This window comes from Quercus lobata, chromosome 2 (assembly GCF_001633185.2).
Source record: "Quercus lobata isolate SW786 chromosome 2, ValleyOak3.0 Primary Assembly, whole genome shotgun sequence".
Lineage (NCBI taxonomy): Eukaryota > Viridiplantae > Streptophyta > Magnoliopsida > Fagales > Fagaceae > Quercus > Quercus lobata.
In genome coordinates this window covers 38,639,333-38,666,502 of record NC_044905.1, presented here as the reverse complement: position 1 = coordinate 38,666,502, position 27,170 = coordinate 38,639,333, and the positions used below count along the sequence as shown (strand labels likewise).

The following is a 27,170-nucleotide window of genomic DNA, read 5'->3' as shown; positions in this document are numbered from 1 at the left end:
CCAATAGTTTAGACATCAACAAGATAAACAAAGATTGAACAGATAGGGTAAAGGAAATTCGACTAAGAAGAGATAAATATGTTAAAGGATAGGCAAACCTGAACTAGAAACTTTGCTCTGATACCAAATGATGTGAACTCCGTCAAGAATAACGAGACCCAACAATGAAAGGGAACCCAAGATTGTTCTATGGACAAATTCAAATGGGAGACCTCGACCCGTTGTTTATGACAAACAAGAATCTCGGTATAAGGAAGACGCCACAAACGGTGGTGGAAACTCCATTTGATAAGTCGAGATGAACGCCACGGGAATTCCCGATAAGTTCGAGTAGTTCTTCAAAGAACCAAAGAGAATAAACCTCACAAGTTTTATCAATAATATCTGAAAAACGTTTACAGACTTAGATGACTATTTAAGGGCTCCTTAAAACTTGACAGACAAGAAAATATATTCTAAAATAACTCCTAATTGATACCTAACCATATTAGGAATAAAGTTTGACCTAAAAAGCATTAAATGCACCTAAAAATAAGGAAATAAATCACCTAAACCTAGAATAACGTTTTTTACATAGACCCAAAATATTTCATGCCAATTCTTAGCCTTGACCGGATCCTTCTAGAACTTGAATCAAGGTGACGATTTTTTGTTGCCCACGTGGATCATGCTCAATGGGCCTCCACGAGTTTGCTTGAGCCCATAACTCTTGGATGAGTCCGTTGAGTACATCCTTGAACTTCTTTGCTCGTGCTCTTATAACCGGCCCAATTGGTACTTGAACGAGATCCTTCGAAGCGGTGCCTTGATCTCCATCACCTAGTAAGGCTTGTTTATAGGCACAGTAACTCGAACTCTTTTAGTAACTTCCTCTTGGAATAAAAATTATGAATGCTCCAATATTGTGACACAAAAAATGTTCTAAGATTTGGATTGAGTGTACATTGTTTGAGAATTTCTAATTGGTGGAATCTCTTTTTGTTGAGATTTTCTAATAACCGAATTTTCTTTGATTGCCTTTTAGGACCTTCTTTTCTTATGTTCTAAGTGATTCAGCAAAGATCCTTACATGAATCAGATGAAATTAATTCTCTCTTGGTGCACATTGATTGGTTGGCCCATTAAGCATTATGATTTGCAAAAGCTTTGCCAAAGGAATTCTCATGTTGTACTTGGGGAAAATAACATTTGAAAATTTTGACCTCTCACACTCTTTCTAAGCGGACTAGGCTTTGATGAGCAGGTTAAGCCTTACATGATTTTTGAAAATTCACTAAAGGGCCCAATGTCCCTGGTTGGAATATATATATATATATATATATATATTTTTTAGTTGAATGTTTTCCTCGATTTTATTTTTTGTTTATGAATAAAAGCATTTTTGTAATTTTTGAAGGATTATCATGAACAAGTCCATTTTGACAGAAATTGTAGGCCTCAAGGAAACCATTTTCAATTGGGCTTTGAAGGGAGTCGGAAATGTCACTAAAGATCCCAATGCTCCTAGTCCAAAGTTTTCTTTAATTTTTAATTTTTTTTAATTTTTTGAGTTTTTAAATTTTTTATTTTTTATTTTTATTTTTGTATCAAACAAAGCATGAATAACAAAATGCATCAAACAAGAAATGAAATTAAGATAAGAGAAAAATGGAAACAAGTAAGGAACAGACAAAGTTTGTAATAAAAAAAGTTCTTGAAAAACCCATTATGGCTTGGCAACTCATGAAGTAGAGTTGGATTGATGGGTAGATACTGGTGCAGCAATGATTTCTTGGTCCATGAGATCTTGGATAATCCCACCGTTATTGATGGCATCTTCAATTTAGGTTCCAGTAGAAGTTAGGGTCTTGAAGTTGGGAAAGTATCAAGCAAATAGATACTTGTTGTAGGTCGGGAGGAGATTCTTCACAATCATGTTCAATTGTTCTTCCTCATTGGGCCTAATGGTCATCTGGGCTGCTTTTGTCCTCCACCTTGTGATGAATACATGAAAAGATTCACCGGAATCTTGCTTGGTTGTCTCAAGGTCTCGCCGAGTGATGTCCACCTCAGTATTGTACTTGTATTGCTTGTAAAATTCATAGCACATATCTCCCCAAGTCTGAGTTCGAGAATCATCCAAATTTAGGAACTAACGTAGGGCAGCTCCGATGAGTGTATTTTGAAACATTTGGGCTAGTAACTCTTCATCAGCTCCCAAGGGTTGCAATGCTCTTATGTACATTTTCAGATGGGCTTTAGGGTAGCTCGTGCCATCAAACTTGTCCAATGTTGGCATCTTAAACTTTGGTGGGGCCTTTGCTTGAGGAAAAAGCGAAAGTGAATGTAGATCCACAGCTTCTTCAACCCTTCTAGATCTCATTAGGAGCTTTTCCATTTGGTCCATTTGTTCAACCATCTTCTTCTTATTTTCAGTCAACACCAAGCCATGGCTTTCTTTAGAATTTCTGGGTCCATTATCATTTTGGCCCTAGAGGATTCATGAGAGTTCTTGTTCCCCATCTGTTGGATCAATGCTTGGATGTCCTTTTGGAGTTAGGCTTGACTTGCTACCAAAGTGTTGAGTAAATCTTGAGTGGTGAAAGGCGGTTTTTCCCTATGATCATTCATGTGTCGATCTTCTTAGTTGTTGGCCATTTCTTAATTGGAGGCCTTGGTTTTGATGTTTACTTGGGCCTTGCACTTTAAGATTGGTGGCTTTAATCTTGATGATCTTGAGCTTTTAGTTATGCTTTGAACTTGGTGGGCTTGAACCCTGATTGAGATTCTTTGGTCTCAACCAAATTGCATAAGTTAGAATTTTTTTTTTTTTTTTTAAAGAAATCTTAAACAATTATGATGGGCCTAAGCATTGGACTAAGGTACATCATGGATCAAACAATGGCCAAATACATTTATGGGAAGCAATGTATTTTATGGGATTGACCTAAAGATTAGTTCTATAGCTTCTTACATGATGGTAAAAGGTAGGCTAATAGGTTCCCCAAAAGTTAGGACGTTGTACCTCCCAACTTGTGACGTATGAACGCTGCATTAGTCCAAATGGTAGAGTTTGTCCTTTACGAAACGCAAGAAAGATCAAGCGAGTCTTAGACGAAGGGGTGGTAGGTTCACCAGTGGGTACACAAATCCAAGAGGACTGTGATCCATGGCTACAATTACCGTGGTTTCCAGGCAACATACACAATTCATATCACAATTCCAATCATGCAGATGATGCTATGGCAAGCAAATATGACATATTATTAAAAGCAATAAACAAACAAATGACATGGTCGGCCACCATAACCTAAACTAGAGTCTAGCCTTCAACATCCCTAGTGGAGTCGCCACTGTGAGCGACTGCGATCCGGCCCGCCAATTTTTCTTAAATTGGGCCTAACCCCCGTGAATAGGTGGAATCGTGATGCTTAAAATGTCGAATTCACTGTAAAATTTACTCCCCCCTAGATCGAGGGTTTTACATGGAGTTGCCAATTATTTAATTTAAACTGAAAAATAAGAAAACCTTCAATATAAAAAATACTTCTATTGTATTAATGTATACGACAATTTACATCAATTTTGTAACAAAAATTTACAATTCTTTTTTGCCCTAGATACAATCTAAGAAAAGTAAATTACATTGCTTTATTTCCTAGTTACATTCTAAAAAATATAAAACTGCATATACAAGAGCATAGTCTAGAACCCTTGATCTTGGTTTGGAGGCTAATTTACGAGATGGGAAGGGATTAAGCACCCATCTTGCCCGGTAAAACCGGTCTCCTAGGTTAAGGTGGCCAATATCATGTCATGTCAAACAAATACAAACAATATGTCATATAAACATGTTAATTTGCAGGAATTGTAAACAAATATGTGTTAGGGGAATTTGACATAAAGAGAAACAAAAAGTGAAATTTGTTAGATAACAATTTTAATGTAAAGAAAGCATGAAGGTAATGGCATGTTCATCCAAGAAATCAATGTAAACAAAGAATTCCTAGCCTAGACATGTTCATCTAAGTATGTGAAGAAAAAACAAAGTTGTCATGTTATTTGTCATCAACATAATTGCAGAGAGAACAAAATAAAATAAAATAAAATAAAACATTTAAGCATATTTGATCATCCAAGCAAAAAATAAAGGAAAAATCCCTTAGACATGTTCATCTAGAGAAAGTCAGAATACTTAGACATGTTCATTCAAACATTTAAAAAAAAAGTAAAACAACTACCTAGACATGTTCATCTAAGAATTTAAGGGAAAGTTGTGCTTTAGCCTAGAAGTGTTCATCTAAGCATGTAAAAGGAATATCAATGAGACATAGAGGCATGTTCATCCAAGCATATCATGAAAGAAACAAATAACAACTTGTTAAGCATTTATTAAAGCATGTTTAGAAAGTTAAGAACATAATTAACTACTTACCAGCATAGAGCATAAATTAAAAGGGGGAAGTGATCACTTAGAGGGCTAGGGAGAAAGCAAGGAAGTACTAAACTACAACCAAAGTAAGAAAAATGGTTGTACAGCAGTTTTTCCTTTCTGCTTTCTCACTAGCTCTCCAGAGGGAATTCAGGGTCCAGAAAATGGAAGAGGTCTTGTCTATTTATAGGGGAAGGGATGGCTTAGCTTTAAAGCTAAGTTATAGCTTTCTTCTGAAGCTAAGGGAGGAGATAACCTGTTTAAATAAGCTGGAATGGATTTGGTCTTGATCCCCATTTGAATTTTGAAAGGAAGTTGAAGATGATGCTGCACCTGCTTCGTATTTTGGCTCTAACTTTCTGCTCGAAATTTCAATTGATTCAAGATTGGTTTTTTTGAAAGGAAATTAAATTATATACAACTTTTTCAGAAATAGAGAAAACCAAATTTCAACGTTTTCCAGGTCAAAAATGCGTTTCAAATTGCTACTGAAAATAGTAACGTTTTTTGAGCATTTTTTAAAATTTTCACAGGATGTATCTGTTTCTCTATCCAATTTATTTTTCAAAAAAATTTCTTTTGAAGCTAAGGGAAAGGATAAGCCTGTTAGATAAGCCTGAACAGATTTGATGTTGATCCTCATTTGAAATTTTGAAAGAAAATTGAAGATGATGCTGAATTTGTGTTATCTTCTGCACCTGTTTTGTATTTTGGCCATAACTTTCTGCTCAAAATTCCAATTGATTCGGGATTGGCATTTTATGAAAGGAACTCTACAACTTTTCTTGAAATAGAGAAAGCCAAATTTCAACTTTTTCCAGGCCAAAAATGCGATTCAAGTGGCTGCTGAAGATAATGACGTTTTTTGAGCATTTTTCTGTTTTTTTTTTTTTTTTAATTTTTGCATGGATTATATCTTTTTCTATCTCCAAATATATTTTTTTTTCAAAAGATCAGATAAGATTCCAGGAAAACATTTTTTATTATTTCTTAACAAATAATGAAATAAAATGAAATCCAATCAAAAATCACACTTAATTAATTTTAAATAAATTCTTGTGAGAACCAATTAAAATTAAGTGTTTAAAATAGGACGTGATCGGGCTCATCGTGTAGGTGAGCCATGATCATTGAAAATTTTTTGTATGATAACTTTTGATCAAGCGATCCGATCAAAACCCATGACATACCATTATGATTATTAGAGCATCAAGATTTGTTTTGTATCACAAATCTGAAGATCTACCGGTCGGTTTGTATAGCTGCCGCCGAGGTGTTTACATTGGCCAAGCAGAAAATCAAGGACCTTAACACCAAGCTGATCGAGGCAAACAGAGACAAGAAGAGTGCCAAGGCAGCTCTGGAGGGGGCTAAGAGGCAAAGCAAGAGCCAACGCCAACAATTGCACCAAACTAAAGACTAGCTTACTTTGGCTAAAGAGCAGATAGGGGCTCTGAAGAAAAAGCTGGAAGGCAAAGGAGTCTGTAGCTAAGGCTAAGAAGGAAGGATACGAGGTCGGGGTGGTAGAGACCGAGGAGAACCTTAAGGCCCAGGTCACTGGGGTTTGTAGAAGCTACTGCCTCCAAGTGTGGAATGAAGTCCTAAACCAAGATGAGGTGGGTGCTTCTTCCACACTAAGAAGGGCAGAAAATGCCTTCTATTCTCCAACCCTCCAAGTAGTAGGTCCTTCGAGCTCCCAAGCTGAGGTTATTCCCAAAGCTCTAGAGCCCAGCCTGGTTGCTTCTGCCAGTGCTCTTCCACTTTCAACCATCCCTCCCAAAGAGGTTGATCAAGCTAGTGTTGTGGAGAAAGAGAAGGAGCCAGCAAAGGAGACAACCCCTGAGCCCGCCAAGCTTCCACCTGCGCCTAAAAATTCCTCCAAGGAGAAGGGAGCCTCCCAAGGCCAAGAACTGGTACTGGTCACCCTCCCCTTCGTTTCCAAGGAGGACCCTAAGGGCAAGGGTACAACTCAAGTAACAGTGCCCGAGGTGCTTGCCAAGACAGCAGCAAAGGCCAATCCTTCTCCTTCCAAGACCAAATAGGACTCTAGTTATATTTTGTTGTTTCCCCCTTTTTTTTAAATGTTCCTGTTACATGTATTTTCTTTTTTATCCATTATTATTATTATTATTTTTACATGTACTTCTTTTGCCTTTCCAAGGCTATACTTAATGAATAGTATCAAGTTTCTTTATATCTTCAGCGTGTTTATATTGAGTGAAAGGTTATCTCATTATTGCTTATAATTTCATTGATGTAAACTCAATCTACAATCTTTTCTAATTAAGACATAGCATTGTCTCCAACCTTGACAAGTGTTCATACAATTTGTAATCTAACTATCAAATCTCATGCAATTGGAAACTTAATAAATTAACTTCCAAACACTTAATAATTGATAATCTGCAATTTAACTTAGAAACCCAATTTGTGTACCTGACATACTTCGCTTAAAAGGTTAGGTGCAATTCAAGACTCCATCCATAACTTCAAATAAATATGGAATGTTAATTTGTCCAAGGCATGTAGCCTGAGGAGACTAACGCATCCAGGCTGCAATTAATACTTCAAGTAGTAGGGGGTGTTAATTTACCCAAGGCATGAGGTCTGAGGAGCCCAGACATAATCAAGGTTTTGTTTAACACTTAGAAGAATAGGAAATGTTAATTTACCCAAGGTATGTGGTTCGAGGAACTAGACATGACCAAGGTTCTGTTTAACACTTAGATAAATAGGCAATATTAATTTACCTAAGTATGTGGTCCAAAGAATCAGACATGACCAAGGTTCTGTTTAACATTTAGATAAATAAGCAATTTTAATTTACCCAAGGTATGTGGTCTGAGGAACTAGGCATGACCAAGGTTCTATTTGACACTTAGATAAATTAGCAATGTTAATCTACCCAAGGTATGTGGTTCAAAGAACCGGACATAACCAAGTTTCCATTTGACACTTTGATAAATAGGCAATGTTAATTTACCCAAGGTATGTGGTTCGAGGAACCAGGCATGACCAAGGTTTTGTTTGACACTTAGATAAATAAGCAATGTTAATTTACCCAAGATATGTGGTCCGAGGAACTAGGGCATGACCAAGGTTCTGTTTGAGGAACCAGGCATGACCAAGGTTCTTTTTGGCATTTAGATAAATAAGCAACGTTCATTTACCTAAGGTATGTGGTCCGAGGAACCAGGCATGACCAAGATTTTGTTTGACATTTAAATAAATAAGCAATGTTGATTTACCCAAGGTATGCGGTCCAAGGAACCAGGCATAACCAAAGTTCTGTTTAACACTTAGATAAATAGGCAATGTTAATTTATCCAAGGTATGTGGTTTGAGGAACCAAGCATGACCAAGGTTTTGTTTAACATTTAGATAAATAACTGAAAGTGTTAATTTACCCAAGGTATGTGGTCCGAGAAACCAGGCATGACTAAGGTTCTATTTAATACTTAAATGGATAAGATGCACAACATATAATAGTAAAATAAAAGATGGTGGGATTGCCTTTCATTAATAGTAATACCTTCGTAGATTATTTATATTCCAATGGCGTGGTATAACATTTTCATCTAAATCTTCTAAAAAGTAAGTACCTATAGCAGTCATCAAGGTGATGCGGTATGGCCCCTCCCAATTGGGCCCCAGCTTTCCCATTATGAGTTCTTTGCAGTACCCACAACCTTTCTCAATACCAAATCACCTAGTGCTAATAGCCTTGCCCTCACGCCTGTATCATACCCTTGCTTAAGCTTCTATTGATAATATGCCAGTTGAACCATGACAGCTTCTCTTTGTTTATCAACCAAATCTAGGCTTTTCTCCAATAGCCTATCATTGTTGTCTGGGGTGAATAAGCTCGTCCTCAGTGTCAGAAATTCAGTCTCTAGAGGGATCACAGCCTCAGACCCATAAGTCATTGAAAAATGTGTTTCTCCAGTTGACCAATGAGGAGTAGTCCGATACGTTTAGAGAACATGTGCTAGCTCTTCCACCCATGTACCCTTTGCCTCATCCAATCTCTTCTTAAGTCCATTCACTATAACTTTGTTGACTGCCTCAGCCTGCCCATTTCCTTGTGGATAAGCTGGAGTTGAATATCTATTTCCAATGCCCAATTCACAGCAGTATCTCTTGAAAGCTTTACTTTCAAATTGGAGCCTATTATCCGAGATGAGGGTGTGAGGAATCCCAAACTGAGTGACAATGTTTTTCCACACAAACTTTTTTGCATCTAGGTCCCTAATATTGGACAGTAGCTCAGCTTCTACCCACTTTGTGAAGTAATTAGTGCCAACCAGAAGCCATCTTCAGTTTCCTGTAGCCTTAGGAAATGGTCCTACAATGTCCAAACCTCATTGAGTGAATGGCTATGGACTAGACAGAGGATTGAGGACACCCCCTGGCTGATGAATGTTTGGAGCAAATCTCTAGCACTGATCACACTTTTTTGCATATTCTTTTACTTCTTTCTACAAACTTGGTCACTAATACCCCTGAGTAAGGGCTCTATGGGATAGCGACTTGCCCCCTATATGACTTCCATAGATTCCCTCATGCAACTCTTCCAAAAGGGGCTCCATTGTCTCAAGATGGACACAGAGCAAGTATGGTCCAGAGAATGAACGTTTGTACAACTTTTACTCCTTGGACAACTAGAAACGAGGAGCTTTCCTTCCGTACTTTATCTGTCTCTCCTTTCTCATCAGGCACCTTCTTTGAGAAACAGGACCATAGAATCCATCCAACTAGGTCTGACCATGATCTGGTGAACTTGGACCCTCTCCTTCTTCTCCTTGATGGGCTTATGCAAATCATCAACAAGTATAACTCGAGGTAAGTCTTGTCCAGAAGAGGTTGCCAAAGTTGCTAGGAAATCAGCATGTGTATTTCTGCTTCTCGGGATTTGTTGTATGGTGAAAAACTCAAAACTTGATTGCAAACGCCAAGCTTGATTCAAATACCCTTGCATTCTCAAATCTCTAACTTCCAACTGTCCCTTGACTTAGCCTCCAACAAACCTTGAGTCCAAGAACACTTCCACTACCTTTCCTCCCATCTTTTGAACCAGGACAATCCCTACTATCAAAGCCTCATACTTGGCTTTGTTGTTTATGGCTGAGAAACCTAACCTTAAAGATTTCCCAATAATGATCTTGTCTGGGGATACCACAACCAATCCCACCCCAGATCCTCTTTGATTAGTTGTACCATAAACGTACAACTTCCAAGATGAAGGTCCTGGTAGAGAAATTGCCTTAACTTGTTTTCCCCTTGAGTTTTGCTCCTCGTCCTCTGTCTCTATTGGAAACTTGTAAATTTTGCCACTAAATTTGCAAGAACTTACCCTTTAATGGAGGTCCTTGGCATACACTTAATGTCAAATGCCCCCAAAATCGTCTCCCATTTGGCAATTCTCCCTGTATAATCAGCCTTTCGGAGCAACGACTGCAGAGGAAGTTCGCTTAAAACCACAATTGTATGAGCTTGAAAATAATGGGGTAGTTTTCATGTAGCATGCACCACAGCCAAAATAGCTTTCTCTAAGGGTAAATAACGAACTTCTACTTCATGTAGTGACTTGCTCACATAATAGACTGGCCGTTGTACTCCATTCTCTACCCTTACCAATACCAGACTTACTACATAGGGAGCCATAACAATATAGTCAAAAAGAACCTCCTCCTCCTCGAGTCTGGACATAATGGGTGGCCAAGAAAGGTAATCCTTCAATTGTTGAAAAGTTAAGGCACATTCTTCAATCCACTCAAACCCATTCCATTTGTGCAATAGTTGGAAGAAAGGCCTACATCTGTCTGTGAATCGAGAAATAAATCGGTTCAAGGCTGCAGTCATTCTTGTCAACTTTTGGACTTCTTTGGGATTTCAAGGAGGTTGTAAATTACAGATTGCCTTAATTTGATCAAGGGTTGACTTCAATTCCTTGATGGTTGACCATGTAACCCAGAAATTTGCCTGAACTGACGCCAAAGTAACACTTAGAAGCATTAAGGCATAACTTGTGCTCTCTCAACACCTCAAAAATACTTCCAAGGTCATTCACATGCTCAGAATCTGTCTTACTTTTCACCACCATGTCATCTATGTAGACTTCAATATTCTTGCCAAGCTGGAGTTCAAACATTCTAGTCATCATCCTCTGATAAGTTGATCCAACATTCTTCAACCCAAATGGCATCATTTTATAATGGTAGTTCCTAGTAGGTGTTACAAAATTAGTCTTCTCTTGGTCGGCCAGAGCTAATGGTATCTGATGGTACCTTTGAAAGGCATCCAAAAAGCTCATACAAGGATGACCAACCGTTGCATCCACCAACTGGTCTATCCGAGGTATCGGGAAGGGATCTTTGGGGCAAGCTTTATTCAGATCTGTGAAATCCACACACACTCGCCATTTTTTGTTCTTTTTCTTTACCACCACCGTGTTAACCAACCACTCTAGGTAAAACACTTCTTTTATTGCCTCTACATGCTTAAGCTTCACCACCTCTTCTTTAATAGCATCAGAATGTTCTTTAAAAGAGCGCCAAGGTGGTTGTTTCTTAGGGGTGACAGATGGATTAACATTCAAATAATGATAGTTGAAATTCAGGTCCATTCTAGGAGCTTCATAAGCACTCCATGCAAACACATCAATGTTCTTCCTAAGGAAATAAATTAGTTCTTCCTTCTCCCGATGAGGCAATTGAACTCCCACTTGGAAATACTACTCATCGTCATTATTAATGATGATTTTTTCTAACTCTTCACACTTTGCCCCCTCTGCCATAGTATCTGAGGATGTGACTGCTTTCTTTGGTTGCTATGAATCCCTTTCTGTAAGAGCCGAGGATTCACCCTCAGAATGATGTCTAATTGCAGCCAGTAAACACTGTCTGGCCATGGAATAACTTCCAATCAACTCCTCAACCTAGTCCCTTGAAGGGTACTTCACTTTCGAGTGCAAAGTGGAAGAGACAGCCCCCATGGCATGAGGCCAATGTCTCGCCATAATAGTAGTGTAGGGGGAATATGCGTCTACCATAATAAAATTCACTTCCACGACCTCTAACCCTACCTGAACTGGTACTTTGATATGGCCCTTAGGATAATTTTCTTCCCATCAAACCCCACCAAAGGGGAATCATAGCTGGCCAAGTCCTCGGGTTTCAGCTTGAACCCCTTGTATAGGTCATCGTACATGATCTCTACACTGCTGCCTTGATTTACTAAAACTCTCTTCATATCATATCCCCCTATTCAGAGGGTAACCACTAAGGCATCATCATGTGGCTGAAAAGTTCCCACTTTATTTTCATCAGAGAAGCTTAGAGCAGGTCGGACTTTCACTCTCCCCCTCTTAGAATCAGGGATCAAATCCTCAGCATGTGGCCTTGTTATGGACATAACCCTTGATGGATAAGAGCCAGTCTGACCTGGGGCAGCAAGAATAACACTGATCATCCCCAAGGGTGGTCTCGAGGAAGCATCCCTTTGATGTGTCGACCCTACCGGGATCCCCTACCCAGTGGGCTGGTATAGGAATTGCCTCAGCTTCCCAATTTTGACCAACTGTTCTAGGTGATCACATAAAGTCCTACACTCTTCTGTAGTGTGCCTTCGATCTCGATGATACTGGCAATGAAGACTTTGATTACGCTTCATGGGGTCTCTTCCCATCTTGTTTGGCCACTTAAAGTATGGTTCATTCTTTATCTTCTTCAAGATCTAGTGCACAGGCTCCCTGAACATAGTGTTGACTACCTAGGTAGTAGCAGACCCAGTATGTCTAGCAAAATCTCTTCTGGGCCGATTATTATTATACCTCTCTAACCTAAATTCTCTTCAGTCTTGGGGAATTACCTTTACCTTTGCCTTCCCCTTTCCTTGTTGCTGATCTTCCTCAACCTGTTTATACTCATCAATTCTATCCATAAGTTGATGTACACTTCGAGCAGGCATCCTTATCAAAGATTTCCTTAAATCGTGCTTAGCAGGTAGGCTGACCTTAAACGTCCTTATTGCTACATCATCAAAATTTCCATCTATATCATTAAACATCTCCTAGCATCTATCTGAATACGTCTTCAGGGTCTCTCCTTCTCGCATGGCCATAGACAGCATGAAATCTAAAGGACGAGGAACCCTACTACAAGTAACAAATCAGGCCCTAAATGCCTTGGTAAGTTCTTGAAATGAGCTAATTGATCCTTCCTTTAGTCCATCAAACCATCTCATCGCCACCGGCCCTAAGCTAGATGGGAATACCTTACACAGTAAGGCCTCATTCTTCGAGTGAACAATCATTCTTTGATTAAAATGGCTAACATGCTCCACTGGATCTGTCCTACCATTATACATGGTAAATGCTGGCTAAGTAAACTGCCGGGGAAGTTTTCCCCCTTCAATCCTCCGTGTGAACGATGATTTGGAAATTTGGCGCAAGGCCCTACTAATAGCATCATTCCCCAAGCCCCTGCGAGACGGGCTTCTGCTCTTCCGCCTATAATGGCAATCCTTATCACAAGAGAAAGACTCACTGGGAGGAGTTCTTGATCTGGACCTGTAACTATCATCATCATCATTAGAGTGAGACTCTGAACTTGAGGGAGTCCCTCCCCTTTTCTTACAGCGTAACTTCCTCCGTAAATGATCTATCTCTAGTTGCATGTTCCTGGTGTTTTCTCCATGGGATACATGACTCCCACTTCTAGAATGACTCCTACTTGTATGAGTGGTGTGTACACTAACTTCACGATCTCTCCTTCGTTTAAGATTAAGGAATTGATCTTGCCTTGGGATCCCACAGATTCTTCACGGTTTGGCTCTAAACCTACTATATTTGAACAAGCTCAAGAATGTTCAATTTCCCACAGACGACGCTAATTCTAAGGACACGTTTAGCTCCCAAAGCCCAAATGGATGGTTAATGGCTCAAAGAGCCCAAAACAATGAATTTGTTAGAGAGTGTGGGCTTGAAATTGAACTTTCAATGAGTTAGGTTAATAATGATCACTGTAGGTTAGTTATTACTGGGAAAAATAAAACAAACAGTTTTGAACAAGAAAAGTTCTCCTTGGTTAAGTCCGAGGAAGGTCTGTTCTTATATATTTCTCTGAAACTTGTACAAAAATTACAGTTCTTGGGCATATAGTGATTTCTCTCTAGTTTTTCTAATCCCCTATCTGTAATGGGGTTCCTTTCTTTTATATTCCCTCCCTTTCTTTCATCTCAGCCCTCCACGTGTAGGTTAGATTGCTAATCTTTTTTATACTTATCCCATCAGCACCTTCCTGAAGTCTTTAGGGGTAGCTGTAAGGTTGAAAGTTACTGTTCAGGTATCACTTCCACATTAATGCAGTCAGGGGGTTAGATGCAGAACATTCAATATGGTGGTAGCAGCTTTCTTTTCAAATATTTCCTAACTTTCTTTTGTCTCATCCTTCTCTGATGTTTATCCTACGAGCATGATTGTTTGCTGCCCAATACTTGATAGGTGGTCGGCCTCCCTGCCTCCACCCTGTTGGTCGAGGAGGTAATGTTCCTCGGATAATGTCCCCTGCTCATCATGACCTAATCTCTTCCTCGACCCAATATTTGTCTGCCTTCACTTGTGCTAGTATGTCCTCGGGTTATCTGACGTCCTCTGGCGTGGCCTATGGCCCAATAATTATATTTGGGCCCTTCATTCCTACACCTCCAATTCGTTACTTTTTCAGTTAAATCTAATGAAATTATAATGATTATAAATGCAATTTAAAAAAACAACAGTGCAATCTTCAACTTTTTCTCTTCCTTATGGTGTTCAACTAATAATTTCTTCCAAAAATTTTGTTAGATTTAATTGATAAAGTAACAAATTAGGAGTATTTTCTTATTTACCAAACATAGAGGGGGAAATTAGTTGGTTTCAAAGATAAATGAGGGAATTGTGAACTAACCCAAACAAAAAGGGGGAAAGTGATTTTTCCCTACTTAAAAAAAAAAAAAAAAAAAAAAAAAAAAAAAAAAAAAAAAATCAAATAAGGGCATAAGAGTAAATTTATACAATCTATCTTTTCTATTTTTTCATTTTTCTTTTCAACCAAACAAATAAGTTTTCCATTTATCTATTTTTCCATCATCCCAATCGAATACATATGAAAGAAAATTAAATTTTTTCTATCATTCCACTTTTCCACTCCTCTAGACTTTAAGAACAACGGTTAATAGATATTTTTTGAAAATAAGTCAACTTTTAATTTTTTGTTTTTTTTGTTTTACATTATACGAATATAATATCGAGAAAATAAGCAAATTTCAAATTAAAATAGAAACAATCCCATTAAAAAAAAAAAATAGAAATAGAAACAAATATATCTATACTACTATTAAGGGGGCTTCCCCTCTTTGGGATCCTCATTTTTTTTATTCAAAAATACCCTTACACCCTTATATTTAAATAGAGATAAAATTAAAGAACAATCCAGTAGACAAAAACTAAAGGACAATCTAGTAAAAATACAATTCTAACTCCCACTAAAACATTGCCTAAAAAATAGGGTCACTCTCCTATTGATTTTCAAATTGCTTTATCCACTTATAAATTAGATTTTCAAAATAAAAATTACATAACAAAAAAAAGAGGTGCTACGTTCACAATATTTTCATAACAAATTATAGGTGGTTAATTGTTATTGGTTCAAATTTAAGCCTAATACTAAGATTACTTTTTTGCCCCAACAATAACAACCAATAACAATCTACCACCTAAGGTTTGTTGTAAAAATGTTGTGAAAATATTGTAGACATATCATTTCTCAAAAAATAAAGACACAGGTTTTTTTTTTTTTTTGCTATAAAATAGGACCACTAAGCCTAATGTTTTCACTTTTTTTTTCTTCTAATTTTTTTTCCCTTTTATCAAGACTTAAACGTTTCTCTCTTCTTCTTTTTTCTCTTTTTTTTTTTTTTTGGTTTCCTTTCTTCTAAATTCTAATCTCACATTTTATTTTTTTGGTTTTTGTTTTTATTTTTCAAATCTCTTCTTCTTTATTTTTGAATTATTAAAAAAAATATATGATTTTTAATGTACTCCATTTATTTTCATTTTAATGAATGTATTTTTTATGTCCAAAATAAAAATCACTATGTGTGTGGATTAATTGGATAGAAAAGAGAAATGTCTCAAATTGAGATGAATGAAAAATTATGACACCGAATCTATAAAAAAAAGCCTCATCGCATGCGCGAAAGCCTTGTGATGAGGCTGGTTATTATCATGGTTTTAAAAATCGGATCGGCCAGTTAAACTGGTTTAACCGAGAACCAGACACTAATTTGGTTCGGTTATGATTGAAAACCGAAAAATCATAAAAAACCGGAATTAACAGGAAAGTGGCCGATTAACCATGAAAACCAAAAAGGCTCAAACGATTTTTGAACAGTTCTGTTAAAATGCCAAAATGATCCCAAAGTCACAGTTGTTAAAGCAATCAGAGGCACTTTTGATTTTAGTTTTTTTTTTTTAATCTCTTGAAATAATTATAAATAGAAAGAAAAAGAACATTTAGTCGAAACACTCACAGCAAATCTACAAATTTTGACTTGCAAATTTTTATCATAGTTTTGAACTTCCGACTCCCTTTTTGAGGCACACCATAGATTTCATAGTGTGCCACAGTGCCAGTGTCGTCACTGTTGAGAGAGAGAGAGAGAGAGAGAGAGAGAGAGAGAGAGAGAGAGAGAGAGAGATTTGAAATCTAGAAGTTTAAATCAATGAGAGAGCAAGTGGGCAGCTATGAAATCTGAGAAATTTATTAGATTTACAAACTATGAGAGGAAGAGAAATTTAGATGTGATCTGAGAGTAAGTGGGCAGTTGGGCTGCACTTAGTATTTATATGGGGCATTAGGGTTGTGGACTCTTTTTATTTATTTTTACCTTTTGTTTTATTTTTTATTATTTAAGGAAATGATATTAGTTTGTGTGGTGGATAGTTTTAGTCCTTTTGCACGTTTGGTGAAATAGCACAACTACACAAGTAAGTCACAAGCATGATTTTTTTTTTTAATGTTTGTTTGCTTTTCTTTTTTAGGAGGATTATTTTTGTTAATCAAATGAAATAACTTAAAATTTACTACACTTTTCTTTCAAATGATTTCATAAAAAACCAATGACTATTTTCTTATATTAATAATTTTAAAATATAATTTATGAGATCAACAACTACTCTTTTTTTGTTTTTTATTTTTATTTTTATAATCAACAATTACAATCTATGTCATAAAAGAAAATAAAGACTTCTATACAAGCTTTTAAAATTGAGTACAATTTTTTTTTTTTAGTGATGGTCGTCTATGCCACTAGTTATTTTTATTTGTTTTAAGGATGATATTATAACGTTAATATGTTTAGTTATATTTTTATTTAATATAAAAGGTGAAAACTCACTTAATTTTTTTTTTTATAAAAAATGTATTATATATTATTAGTCATAAACTTATTATATATTTTTATAATTTTGATATTATTAATTAAATATTTATGACATCACACCTGTTGGACATCGATCGGACCACAAAACTAAAAACCACCCCTTTCTTCGGTTCTTTAACCGGACCGATTTTTAAAACAATGGTTATTATATTAGGTCGTTCAGGTCCAACCATCAAAAATTAATCGTTAGCCACTCACACGTAGGGAGGGCAATTTAGATCCGACCCGCGGATACCTGGCCCGGCCCAACCCGATAAAGAATGGGGTCGGGTATGGGTTTTTTAAAAAAAACCCGAAGCGGGTCCGGGTTTTATAAAAAAATCTGAAACCCGACCCGAATAAGACTCGGTTATATATATATATATATAATTACTAAATTACCCTCACATATATATAGTCAAAAACCCTAAACTTTTCTACTCCTCTCCTCATTTCAGACTTTCAACTCACACAGTCACACCTCCGCCTTTCCCTCTTCATCTCTCAGCTCTCTCACACACACCGACACACGGCCACAAGCCCACAACATCCACGACCACAAGCAGACTGAGTCCTCTGCCCCTCTCATCTTCCTCACGTCGCCATCGCACAGGCTTTACCCACGTCGCCGCCGCACAGGCTCTCTACTCTCTCAACTCCGTTTCGTCCTCGCCGTCGCCGATCTCACACTGTCGCACAGACGACGCAATCCTTTACCCCTTTCATCTTCCTCGCCTTTGGCCACAAGCATGACACGGCCTCACTCCACCTCATTCTCCATTTTTTTTCTTTTTCTTTTTTTTCTTTTTTTTTTCTGGGTTCAGTTCGCCTCAATCATGTGAGTTTGTGTTTTTGTTTGTGTTTATGATTTCTGAAAGGGAAAAATGAAAATCATAGATCTGAAATTTGTGTTTGGTTTGTGATTTTGAAAGGGAAAATCGTAGATCTGAAGTCTGTGTTTGTGATTTTTGTGTTTATGTTTGTGATTGTGTTTGTGTTTGTGATTTTGGGCTGAAAAATCATAAATCAAAATTTTTGTTTCTGATTTTCTCTCAAAAAAAAAAAAATTTTGTTTTTGATTTTGGGTTGGACTGGTCATGAGGGACGGGGCCTGTGGGGCCGGATCCGAGTCCCAGAAAAAAAAAAAAAAAAAAAAAAAAAAAAAAAAAAATCCGTTTTATAAACGGACCGAGTTCGGGCCGTGGATCTTGACCCACGGATCAAGTCCGGTATGAAAAAACCCGACCCGAACCCGACCCGTTACCATTCCTACTCACACGGAGCAGTGGGTTTGAGAAAATAAAGTCGAAGATGTGGTGGTATTGCATGTATGCTAATGCTAATGCCACTGCTCCAAATTAGAAAATGGATTCAAGTCTGTTCCGATTATCAACTCCAACGTTTACGCTGCCAAGAGCAAGGCCCAGCCTTTCCTATAAAAGAATTCATTGTCAGAATCAGAGTCAGAGTGAGAACGTGGCGTTCGACGAAGCGGCTTTCGAGGCCGAGAGACTCAGCCTTGACGCCAAGGATCGTGAAACGATGATGGCTCAGTCTAGTAGTAATGGTGGTGACCCGAAAGCTTGGAAATGGGTAATCCGAAAGAGAATTTGGGATACGATGGAAGCCCTCAATATTGCTCAGAATCCCAGACCTGTTCACCACCGGATTCCCAATTTCGTCGCTGCTTCAACTGCTGCTAAAAATGTTTAATTTTTTTTTCCTAATAAATAAATAATGTCTATTCTTTTTATTTATTTATTTATTTATTTATTATATATTGATGATACGGTTGGTTGGGTTAGTGCAGTTAAGTAAGTTGAAGGAGTTTGGGGTTGCCAACTGTGTAAAGGTTAACCCGGATTCGCCTCAGAAACAAGTTAGATTTCTCACACTTTCTGGTTAGTTACAGTTGCTTGGTTTCTTTTTCTTTTTCTTTTTTGTTTGTTTTTATCTATCTTATATATGTTTTTGTTGGGGGTGGGGTCCTTTGTTACTGCAATCTTGACATATATATTTTGAAGATTTTTTTTTTTTTTTTTTTGCCTTATTAGGCTGGCTTGATTTTGGTAGCTAGGTTTAAATTGTATTTGTTCAGAAAAAGAAGTTTTTTTTTTTTTTTAAGATTTGTTTCGGGTGCTTATGGAGTTAGAGAAATAATTCTCAGCCTGGGACAACTTGCTACAACTTTTATGTGAAGCATCATATGGGGTGAGAAGAAGACACTATATTCATATGGAATGATAACTAACTAGTATTCTAAACTAAAAGGACCACCATTAATTCCAAAGTTTGGCCAAAAGGTTTTTTTTTAAATGATGAAAATAAAATTAGGCTGCAAAACATTCAAGTGTTTTGTGCGACAGAATTTGGACTTGGAATGCAGCAGGATCTAAAAAAAAAATTTGTTTTGATTCAAAGTCAGCTGTTTGTAAGTTTAGTCGCATCAAGCTGACTATATCTCTAGCTTCCTTCAAAATCATGAAACTATACATGCACTCAGGTTTGGGAAGCTTTTATGGTTTTCTAAAGCTGTGCCTAAACATGCTTTCATTTGTTGGTTTCCCATTAGAAATGGCTTGACAATTAGAGATAGACTTGCAAATTGAGCTTACAATGGAGACATGCGTGTTTTTTCTTTAGAAGTAGAATGGAGAGATATGTGATCATTATTTTGAATGTGTGTTCACTAGAAGATTGTACAATGCTGTTTTCAACAAATGTTTGAATAGATGATCAATTCATGATTGGAATGCTAGGTAAATTGGGCAATTTCCCGTCTTAGAAGTTAAGGATTGAAATCTTTGGTTCTAAAGCTACCTTGGGCTGCAACTATCAACCATATATGGCATGATAGAAATGCTAGGATCTATAATGGCAGATTCAAATTGGAGGAAGGGGTACTTCAATAATGTGAGATCACTGAGATGCAGGCTTATGACCTGTAAAAGGATTAAGAATATTATTTAGAATAGGTTGTTTGATGTAAGTGTCAAGTTCTTCTGTCTTTTTGGGGGGAAAATGCCCTGACACCCCCTGAACTTTGGGGTAGTTGCACTTGCACCTCCTGAACTTTTATTTTAGCCAATTTAGTACATAAACTTTGATCCTGCAGCAAATAGGCCCCCTTAATTTTTTTCTTTCACCAATTTGGTATAAAAACATTCATATTGTACCAGTAACAATTTTTTTTTGTGTGTGTGTGTGTGTGGCTAATTTAACCTCTTTTTGCACCAAATCATTAAAAAAGAATGAAAATGAAGGGGTCGTACTGCAACATAAATGTTTATGGGTCTTGTTGTTACAGTATCAAAGTTTATGTACTAAATTGGCTAAAATAAAAGTTAGGGGCTCTATTTTTAACCGTGCTAAAGTTTCCAAATTGGCTAAAATAAAAGTTCACAGGTGTAAGTGCAATACTCCCAAAGTTCAGGAGGTGTCTAGGCATTTTACCCATCTTTTTATAAAAGAAGCAGTTTTTTGTTTTTTTAATTTTTTTGGGTAGTCTTCAGATGTTTCTGCTAGTGTAAAGTATTCTATTTTTTCTTGAATGAAATACTAATTCATCCAAAATAAAAGGACTGGTTTTACTAATAATTGAACTTGCATTTCTTTGAATTGACATACTGTTCTTCACATGAGGTTAACCCTTTATATTACATTTAATACCAGTAACAACGTAAACTTTTTCACATAAAATCTTATTTATCTTTACGACCTTGTATCGTGTGCAGGTGGAAAGAAGTTGTTAACTCCTCAGCCCCGATTAAGGACTGGGTTTTTCTCTGTTCTTGAATCCCATATGTTAACTCCTAGTGTCATCTATGAGGCTTGCACCTCTGTTGGGGTTGCCAAGTATGGCCGGTCTATTGGACTAGATGAAAAGATAAAGGTGGATCTAATTGTTATTGGCTCAGTTGCTGTTGACCCAAAGACAGGTGCTCGACTTGGCAAGGGTGAGGTAATAAAAAACTACTTGTTGCTTTACAATTTGGCTCTTTTACTTTTAGAAAGGGTTAAAAATGTAAGATTAAAACAAGATTCTAGAATCTTAATGCTGCAAATCATGCATACCAGTTGTTTGGTTGGCATGGAAGTTCCAAGGCCACAGAGTTTGACATCCCTGTGCTCCTTTGTTGGTTGTTAATACAAAAATGTTCTTGGCTATGGGCTTGCTTCATTAAGTACTATTTTTCTCATTGTCTCATGATTTAGATTACCTTTACCAGACTATGTCTAATGCTAAAGATCACATTTACTTGCTGACCCTTAATCATTTTTCTTTTATATAGCTCAGTCATGATTTGTGAAAACTTTCCGGCATTTATTTTCAATGGAGAAATGATTCCTGCATGTTTGGTGAATGCCTCTTCCTTTTGAGCTAATATAGTTTTATCATAGTTTCACTATATGAGTGAGCTAATATACTTTGAATAGGGTTAAGTTTTATTAACATCTGAAGTGGTGCTGAGTCATTTATGTAACTTAAAGAAGTTTTGATTCCAAGTTTGACTTTGCTCACTGAAAATATAGTTGCATTACATAATTTGTGTAGGGATTTGCAGAACTTGAATATGGGATGCTGCGCTACATGGGAGCCATTGATGACTCAACACCAGTTGTCACATCTGGTAACTGTGGTTTCTTTGCTCCTACCTATTATCTTTTTCCTTTAGGGAGATAGAAAATTGACTCCCATGTGTGTGCGCTTATTCCGTTTAGTGAGCTAGGGGAAACTCAAGATTTGCATTTTGAACTTGAACCTCTTCATTTCAGAATGTTGTTGAGCTCAACTTTCTAATAATATGGCATTGTGCCTTCTACATGCTCACTGTTTACCTCTAAGAGTATCAATTAATTATCAATGACCTAGGAAAATTTCATCATAAAGGTATGGTGGCATGTCTATACATGTGCCTCTTTTATAGGAAATGCAATTTCATTCCTTCTGCCCTATTTAACACTCCGTTATAATTATTTTTTAATTTTAGGCCTAGAGAGGAACACAATGGATCCATCACAAATGGAGAGGATCCTACATTTTTCTCTATCCTTTTCTTTACATTCAATAGGGTATTTCTGCCCTATTCTATCCGTAATGTTAATACTTTTAGAGGTTTTAGAAACTTACCTATTCTAAGTTTCAAATGTTGTGCTCTGCTGATAATTTCCTTTGTCTGTTTGCCTCTGAAGTAATATGTGAACATCTGATGCAGTGCACGATTGTCAATTGGTAGATGATATTCCAGTTGAGAAACTGTTAATCCATGATGTGCCAGTAGACATCATATGCACTCCCACCCAGGTCATTTATACCAACACGTGTATTTCAAAGCCTCAAGGTTGGTGAAACTCTGTGATTCATTTCATTGTTTATTGTAACCCATGATGTGAAGTCAACTTGTGATGGGGCAACCTGCCTTAGTGCCTTTTATGATTGAAGATAGTATTACATAGACTTCACTTTTGTTGACTACAGGAATTTACTGGGACAAGTTGTCACCTGAGAAGCTGGGAAAAATTCGAATACTGAGAGAGCTGAAGAGCAGAATTGAACGAGAGACAGGGCAGAAACTTCCTTGTGGTCCTGAGAAACTGCCACCCTCAGCTCCTCGGAGGCGCTAACTTATTTTACAATATAACTTGGGGATAAATGGAAGAAAATAAAAAGAAAGAAAGCCAAACCAAATGCCAACTTTTATTTATTTATTTTAATATGAGAAAATATGACTTAATATCAGAGACGTGAATGTGAGGAATGAGTGATCATTCATTATTCTAATTCAATTGTATATACCCTTTATTCACAAGCCTACAAAGAAAAAAAGAAAAAGAAAAATGTCTATACATTTTGATGAATATATTCTCTCTGAAGAGGATTTGGCTAGGAGTGGGAGATGTGCTCGTTGTATTTTTATGATGGGCTGCAGTACTGCTTCCTTTTATTTATTTTTTAAATAGCTCTTTTAGGTACCTAAAACTCTTATAACTATAGACGTAGTTGCAGTTATTTTTCAGTCCATTTGGAGGGCCATAGCATAAAAGGGTATAAAGTTGTACACAAAATTCGCTATAGGAAGGGTTTGTTGAACCTTCGACATTGTGGTAACAGCCACACAATGGCTTGTTTGGAAGTTTATAGAGGGAGGAGAGTAGTGGGGAGGAGAGTAGAGTAGAATAGTTATCCTCCACCTTGTTTGGATGTTTTTAAAATTAGTAAGGAGGAAGGGAGTAATTAGTCCTTCTTCTTGTTTGGATGTTTTAAAAATTAGGAGGGAGAGAAGAGAAAATGATTCAAATAGACAAATCTACCCATATTTGAAAATAAACTTCAACATTGGTCTATAATTAATTTGTTAGATTAAATAATTATTTAATCAACATTCTCATTCCATCGGTATAAAACTACTATTAACTATTATAAAATAATTTCTTGACCAATATTATGGTTTTTTTCTTGTTGAGACTAGCTCTACCAGTGTAGCCCAAGAAGTAGTGAAGAAATTGATTTTCACCTTCTCCCAAACGGAAAATACAGCTGCTCTGTTCTTATATACGGGAAATAGAGTGTAACAGAGTTCCTCAACTACTGTATACTAGTTAGCCATTGGAGGTCAGAGATTTTGGTGGAGCCTAATGCACCCACATAAATATTTGGCTTTTACAAGCTATTTATTTAGACTCCTAATGCACTTAGAAGTTAGAACAGGCGGTGGCTTTCCTTTGAATAATAGTAATACGAATTGCACTTGGACTAGGAATACAAAGTCTCTTCAACTTAAAAACGCCAATCAAATATTCTGCCTATCAAGCAGCAGTACTAATGAATTTATGTTCTTTAACACTTATCATCTCTTTTTGCTTATTTTGGTTTCAAATATATATATATATATATATTGAATTTGATTTATGATACCTGATTCTAATCATGCCGTAGATTGATAACTAGCGCACTGATTTTGTGTTCTAGCTAGAACAAATCTTACTTAACAATACTTTCTGCCTCCATAATCGGTGCTTTTAATAAACCTAACAAACAAAGATTATTTTGGGGGTTAGAGTGTAACAGTGTAACAAAGTTCGTTAGATAACAGAGTGTTAAATTTTCTCAGGAACCAAACAAAGATTATTTATATAATCAGTTTGTAATTTTGTTAACTTAAAAAGGATAAATTAGGAAATTCATTTGGTCAATAATTTATCTATTCTACTCTCCCTTCAAATCTCTCCAATTTGGGGGAATTAAAAATGAGGGGTTAGAAGAAGTTGAAACCCCTCCAAATCCCTCCCCCTCCTTCCTTAAAAAACTTCCAAACAAGGTAATTAAATTACTCTCCTTCCCTCTACTCTACTCTCCCTTCTTTTTTAAACATCCAAACAGGTCAAAAATTCGCTATGGGAAAGGCTACTCCACCAACTTTAAATCCAATCAGCGTAAATAGCTTCTAAAATAGCATTAAGTGTATATATGATTTGACACCCCTTCACGAAGTGTAGTAAATTAGTAATTCTAGAATCCGTTAACCTTGCTATCGGGTGTTTTTTTTTTTTTTTTTTGCAAAGGCTATCGGGTGTATTTAGTCTCTCAAAAAGAAAAAGAAAAGAAAAAGAAAAGAAACAGTATGTATAATTCTTTGCAAATCAAATATATGTCCCATTAAATAGGGACTGCCAAAATTGACCGTGCAATTTTTATGGCATTAACTGCAAATCGTTCGTAAAAAAGAAAGACCGACCATAAATTAGGGACTAAAAGCTAGCTTGTGTACTAGTACATTCACTCTTTTCTACTTTTATTTTTTGTTGGTAGAGAAAATAAATGATTAGAAGAGGCGACTCGTGTGGCTTTCTTACTTAGGTATTAACTATAATAGCATCCTAAATGCTCTTAGACTAAGATCCCATACCACAGTCTTGGATGAGTTAAGGTGAATTTCACCCCTTTCTTCAAATCTAGAGGGTTTATTCCCCAATTTGCGTAACATCTTGTAGTTGGCTTCTGTGCAGACATCCTACAAGATGGGAACCTATACCACATTTAGTTTAGAATGGTCCAATCACGTCACCGTGTTGCAACAGCTCGAGCAACAATAGCATGACAATAACCCCAAAACGCTGAGGTCACAGTCGATCAAATTGTTATGCTTATGCTCTAGGAGGTCATTTATCTTATGACGTGTAAATGCAAATATCACAGTTGATCAGCTTCTTATGCTTATACTCTAGGAGGCCATTTATCTTAGGGCATGTGCTCTTGGTTATGCGTATTTGTGATTTACAAATGAGAAAATCTAGGACAACTTTTTGAGCCACAACTTTGCTACAATTCTGATGTGGAAAATTGTGAGTGGTAGAGAAAAAATGATGGATCCATATAAAAGTGACAGGTAATTAGTTACAGTTTACCATATAAGATAATTGAGGAATATGGCGTGGTAAATGTTGTGGTCCTAGAATAACTCTTTACGAATCCTATAACTACTAACCCCGTAAACTAAGAAGTAAAAACCCCAATTGCCATAGACTAAAAAGTAAAAACCAAAATCATAAAGAACATTCGCATTCGGTGATGCAAACTGCATTTTTAGATGATACAGTCGAAAAATATACCAAAAACACACCCACATCTAGTTATGTATCATTGTTGAATTTTTTACATATTGCTACAGTATCATCTAAATATAGATGATGACTATAACATGTATATCATTTATTCTATTTTTATTCACACTATCCACCAATTAGACCTCTCTTTCTCTCTCTCTCTCTCTCTCTCATTGCCTTGTCGTTCTCGAATCACTACAATAGTCGTCTAATTGTTCCCAACGGATCACGTTGTCATCGTTCCCGTCTCACACTCTTCCTCCTCCCTCCCCTTCCTTGTTATTTTTAGCCCAACCTCTAAGATTTGGGTTGTTGTGATGGTTGTCATGGCTAGGGTGAGTTGTTGGTGGTGGTGTTGATGGTTGTTGACATTGGTAGTCATCTATGTGGTTTGTTGTTGGGTCAAGGGTGGGTTTGGTTTTGGGTTTTGGTGATAGCGTGGGTAAAAAATGATTTGGCAGTAGGGAATTTGGCCATGAGGAGTGATTTTTTGGGTTCAGTTTTGTTGTTGGTGATAGCGTGGGTAAAAAATAGATTATTTTAATGGGATGAATTGTAAAATAAAGAATGAGATATATGGTGTATTATAAAACTGGTTATGTGAAATAAATAAAGTGACTTTTAGTGATCTAAAATACGATGGCAGTGGCGGTGGTTTTTTTTTTTTTTTTGGCATATCAAATGTGAATGCTCTAAACTAGCCCTTACAATTTTGTAGTCATCCCAACTTGTAGACGTGTACATACAAATTTTCACTTGCTAATCCACTCACTCATGCGTGTGAGCATGCATGCATAGTATAAGGGTATGAGCATTCATATCAACTTATGCAAAAATTATTGTCAATTTTATAATAAAAAACTTACTTTTTCTATTTTAGCTAACTATTTTTCAAAACACCCACATTTGATTCTCTATTTTATACCCTTTCATTAAAATATCAATATTTTCTTGATTATTTTTAATTGTTTCTCTCTCTTCATACACAAAAGTTTATTGGATTATGATCAAATTACATTTTTTTATGTTCTTAACAATTTTACTATTCAATTTATAAACTGATATTTTATTCACAATTTTGAAATACAAAAATACTGAAATTCAAGCATTTTAGAGATGAGATACTTATTGATTCTAATCATCTTGAAATTTTGAAAGAATTGAGAGTATAATGAAAAAAAAAAAAAAAAAAAAATCGAACAATAGATTTGTCAAAATTTGCATTCAATAAAAGAAAATATTGAGTGATGTAATATTACTTAAAGTTACATTAGATGTAAAACCCTACCCAAGTTTATCTATACTATATACAATAACAAAAGCACTGTATTTAATGTTGCAAAAGTCCTATTGCGCCACATCATCAGCTACATCACTCATTTTTCCTAACAAAATTTCTTTTCTTTTTTTATATTAAATATAAATAAATAATAATTCTTTGATAAGTATACATTAAATGTGAAAAGCTGAAGTGAGGAGATTTGAAACCTAGATGTCTTTATTAGAAACACTACGAAGTGCCAATTAATTGAATTACAACACTCTTAGCAAATTTTTTTGTTTGTTTGATAATAAAATAGTTACAATATCTTTAAAATATATAATAATAGAGATTTATTAGTCATTAATTTTGGCTTCTTGGCTTTTCTTCTCTCACCATTTTTCTAACCCTCCTAATTATCCCTTTCTTAAC

General features: G+C 36.4%; 1 protein-coding gene across 1 annotated transcript; it reads left to right on the top strand.

Moving 5' to 3' along the window:
• The first annotated feature begins 18,144 nt into the window (after positions 1–18,144).
• On the top strand, positions 18,145–22,681 carry LOC115975534 (5-formyltetrahydrofolate cyclo-ligase-like protein COG0212). Its single transcript, XM_031096342.1, has 6 exons — positions 18,145–18,580; positions 18,684–18,774; positions 20,608–20,834; positions 21,429–21,504; positions 22,090–22,215; positions 22,353–22,681. Exons 1-6 carry the CDS (start codon positions 18,239–18,241, stop codon positions 22,496–22,498), a joined length of 1,008 nt encoding a protein of 335 aa, XP_030952202.1. The 5' UTR covers positions 18,145–18,238; the 3' UTR covers positions 22,499–22,681.
• The last annotated feature ends 4,489 nt before the right edge of the window (positions 22,682–27,170 follow it).

Excerpts from the sequence above, each read along its gene's own strand:
- LOC115975534 (XM_031096342.1), top strand. The coding sequence starts at position 18,239 with ATGGATTCAAGTCTGTTCCGATTATCAACTCCAACGTTTACGCTGCCA. Across the intron at positions 20,835-21,428 it reads CTCGACTTGGCAAGGGTGAG|GGATTTGCAGAACTTGAATA; the intron begins GTAATAAAAAAC and ends TAATTTGTGTAG. Across the intron at positions 21,505-22,089 it reads AACACCAGTTGTCACATCTG|TGCACGATTGTCAATTGGTA; the intron begins GTAACTGTGGTT and ends CATCTGATGCAG.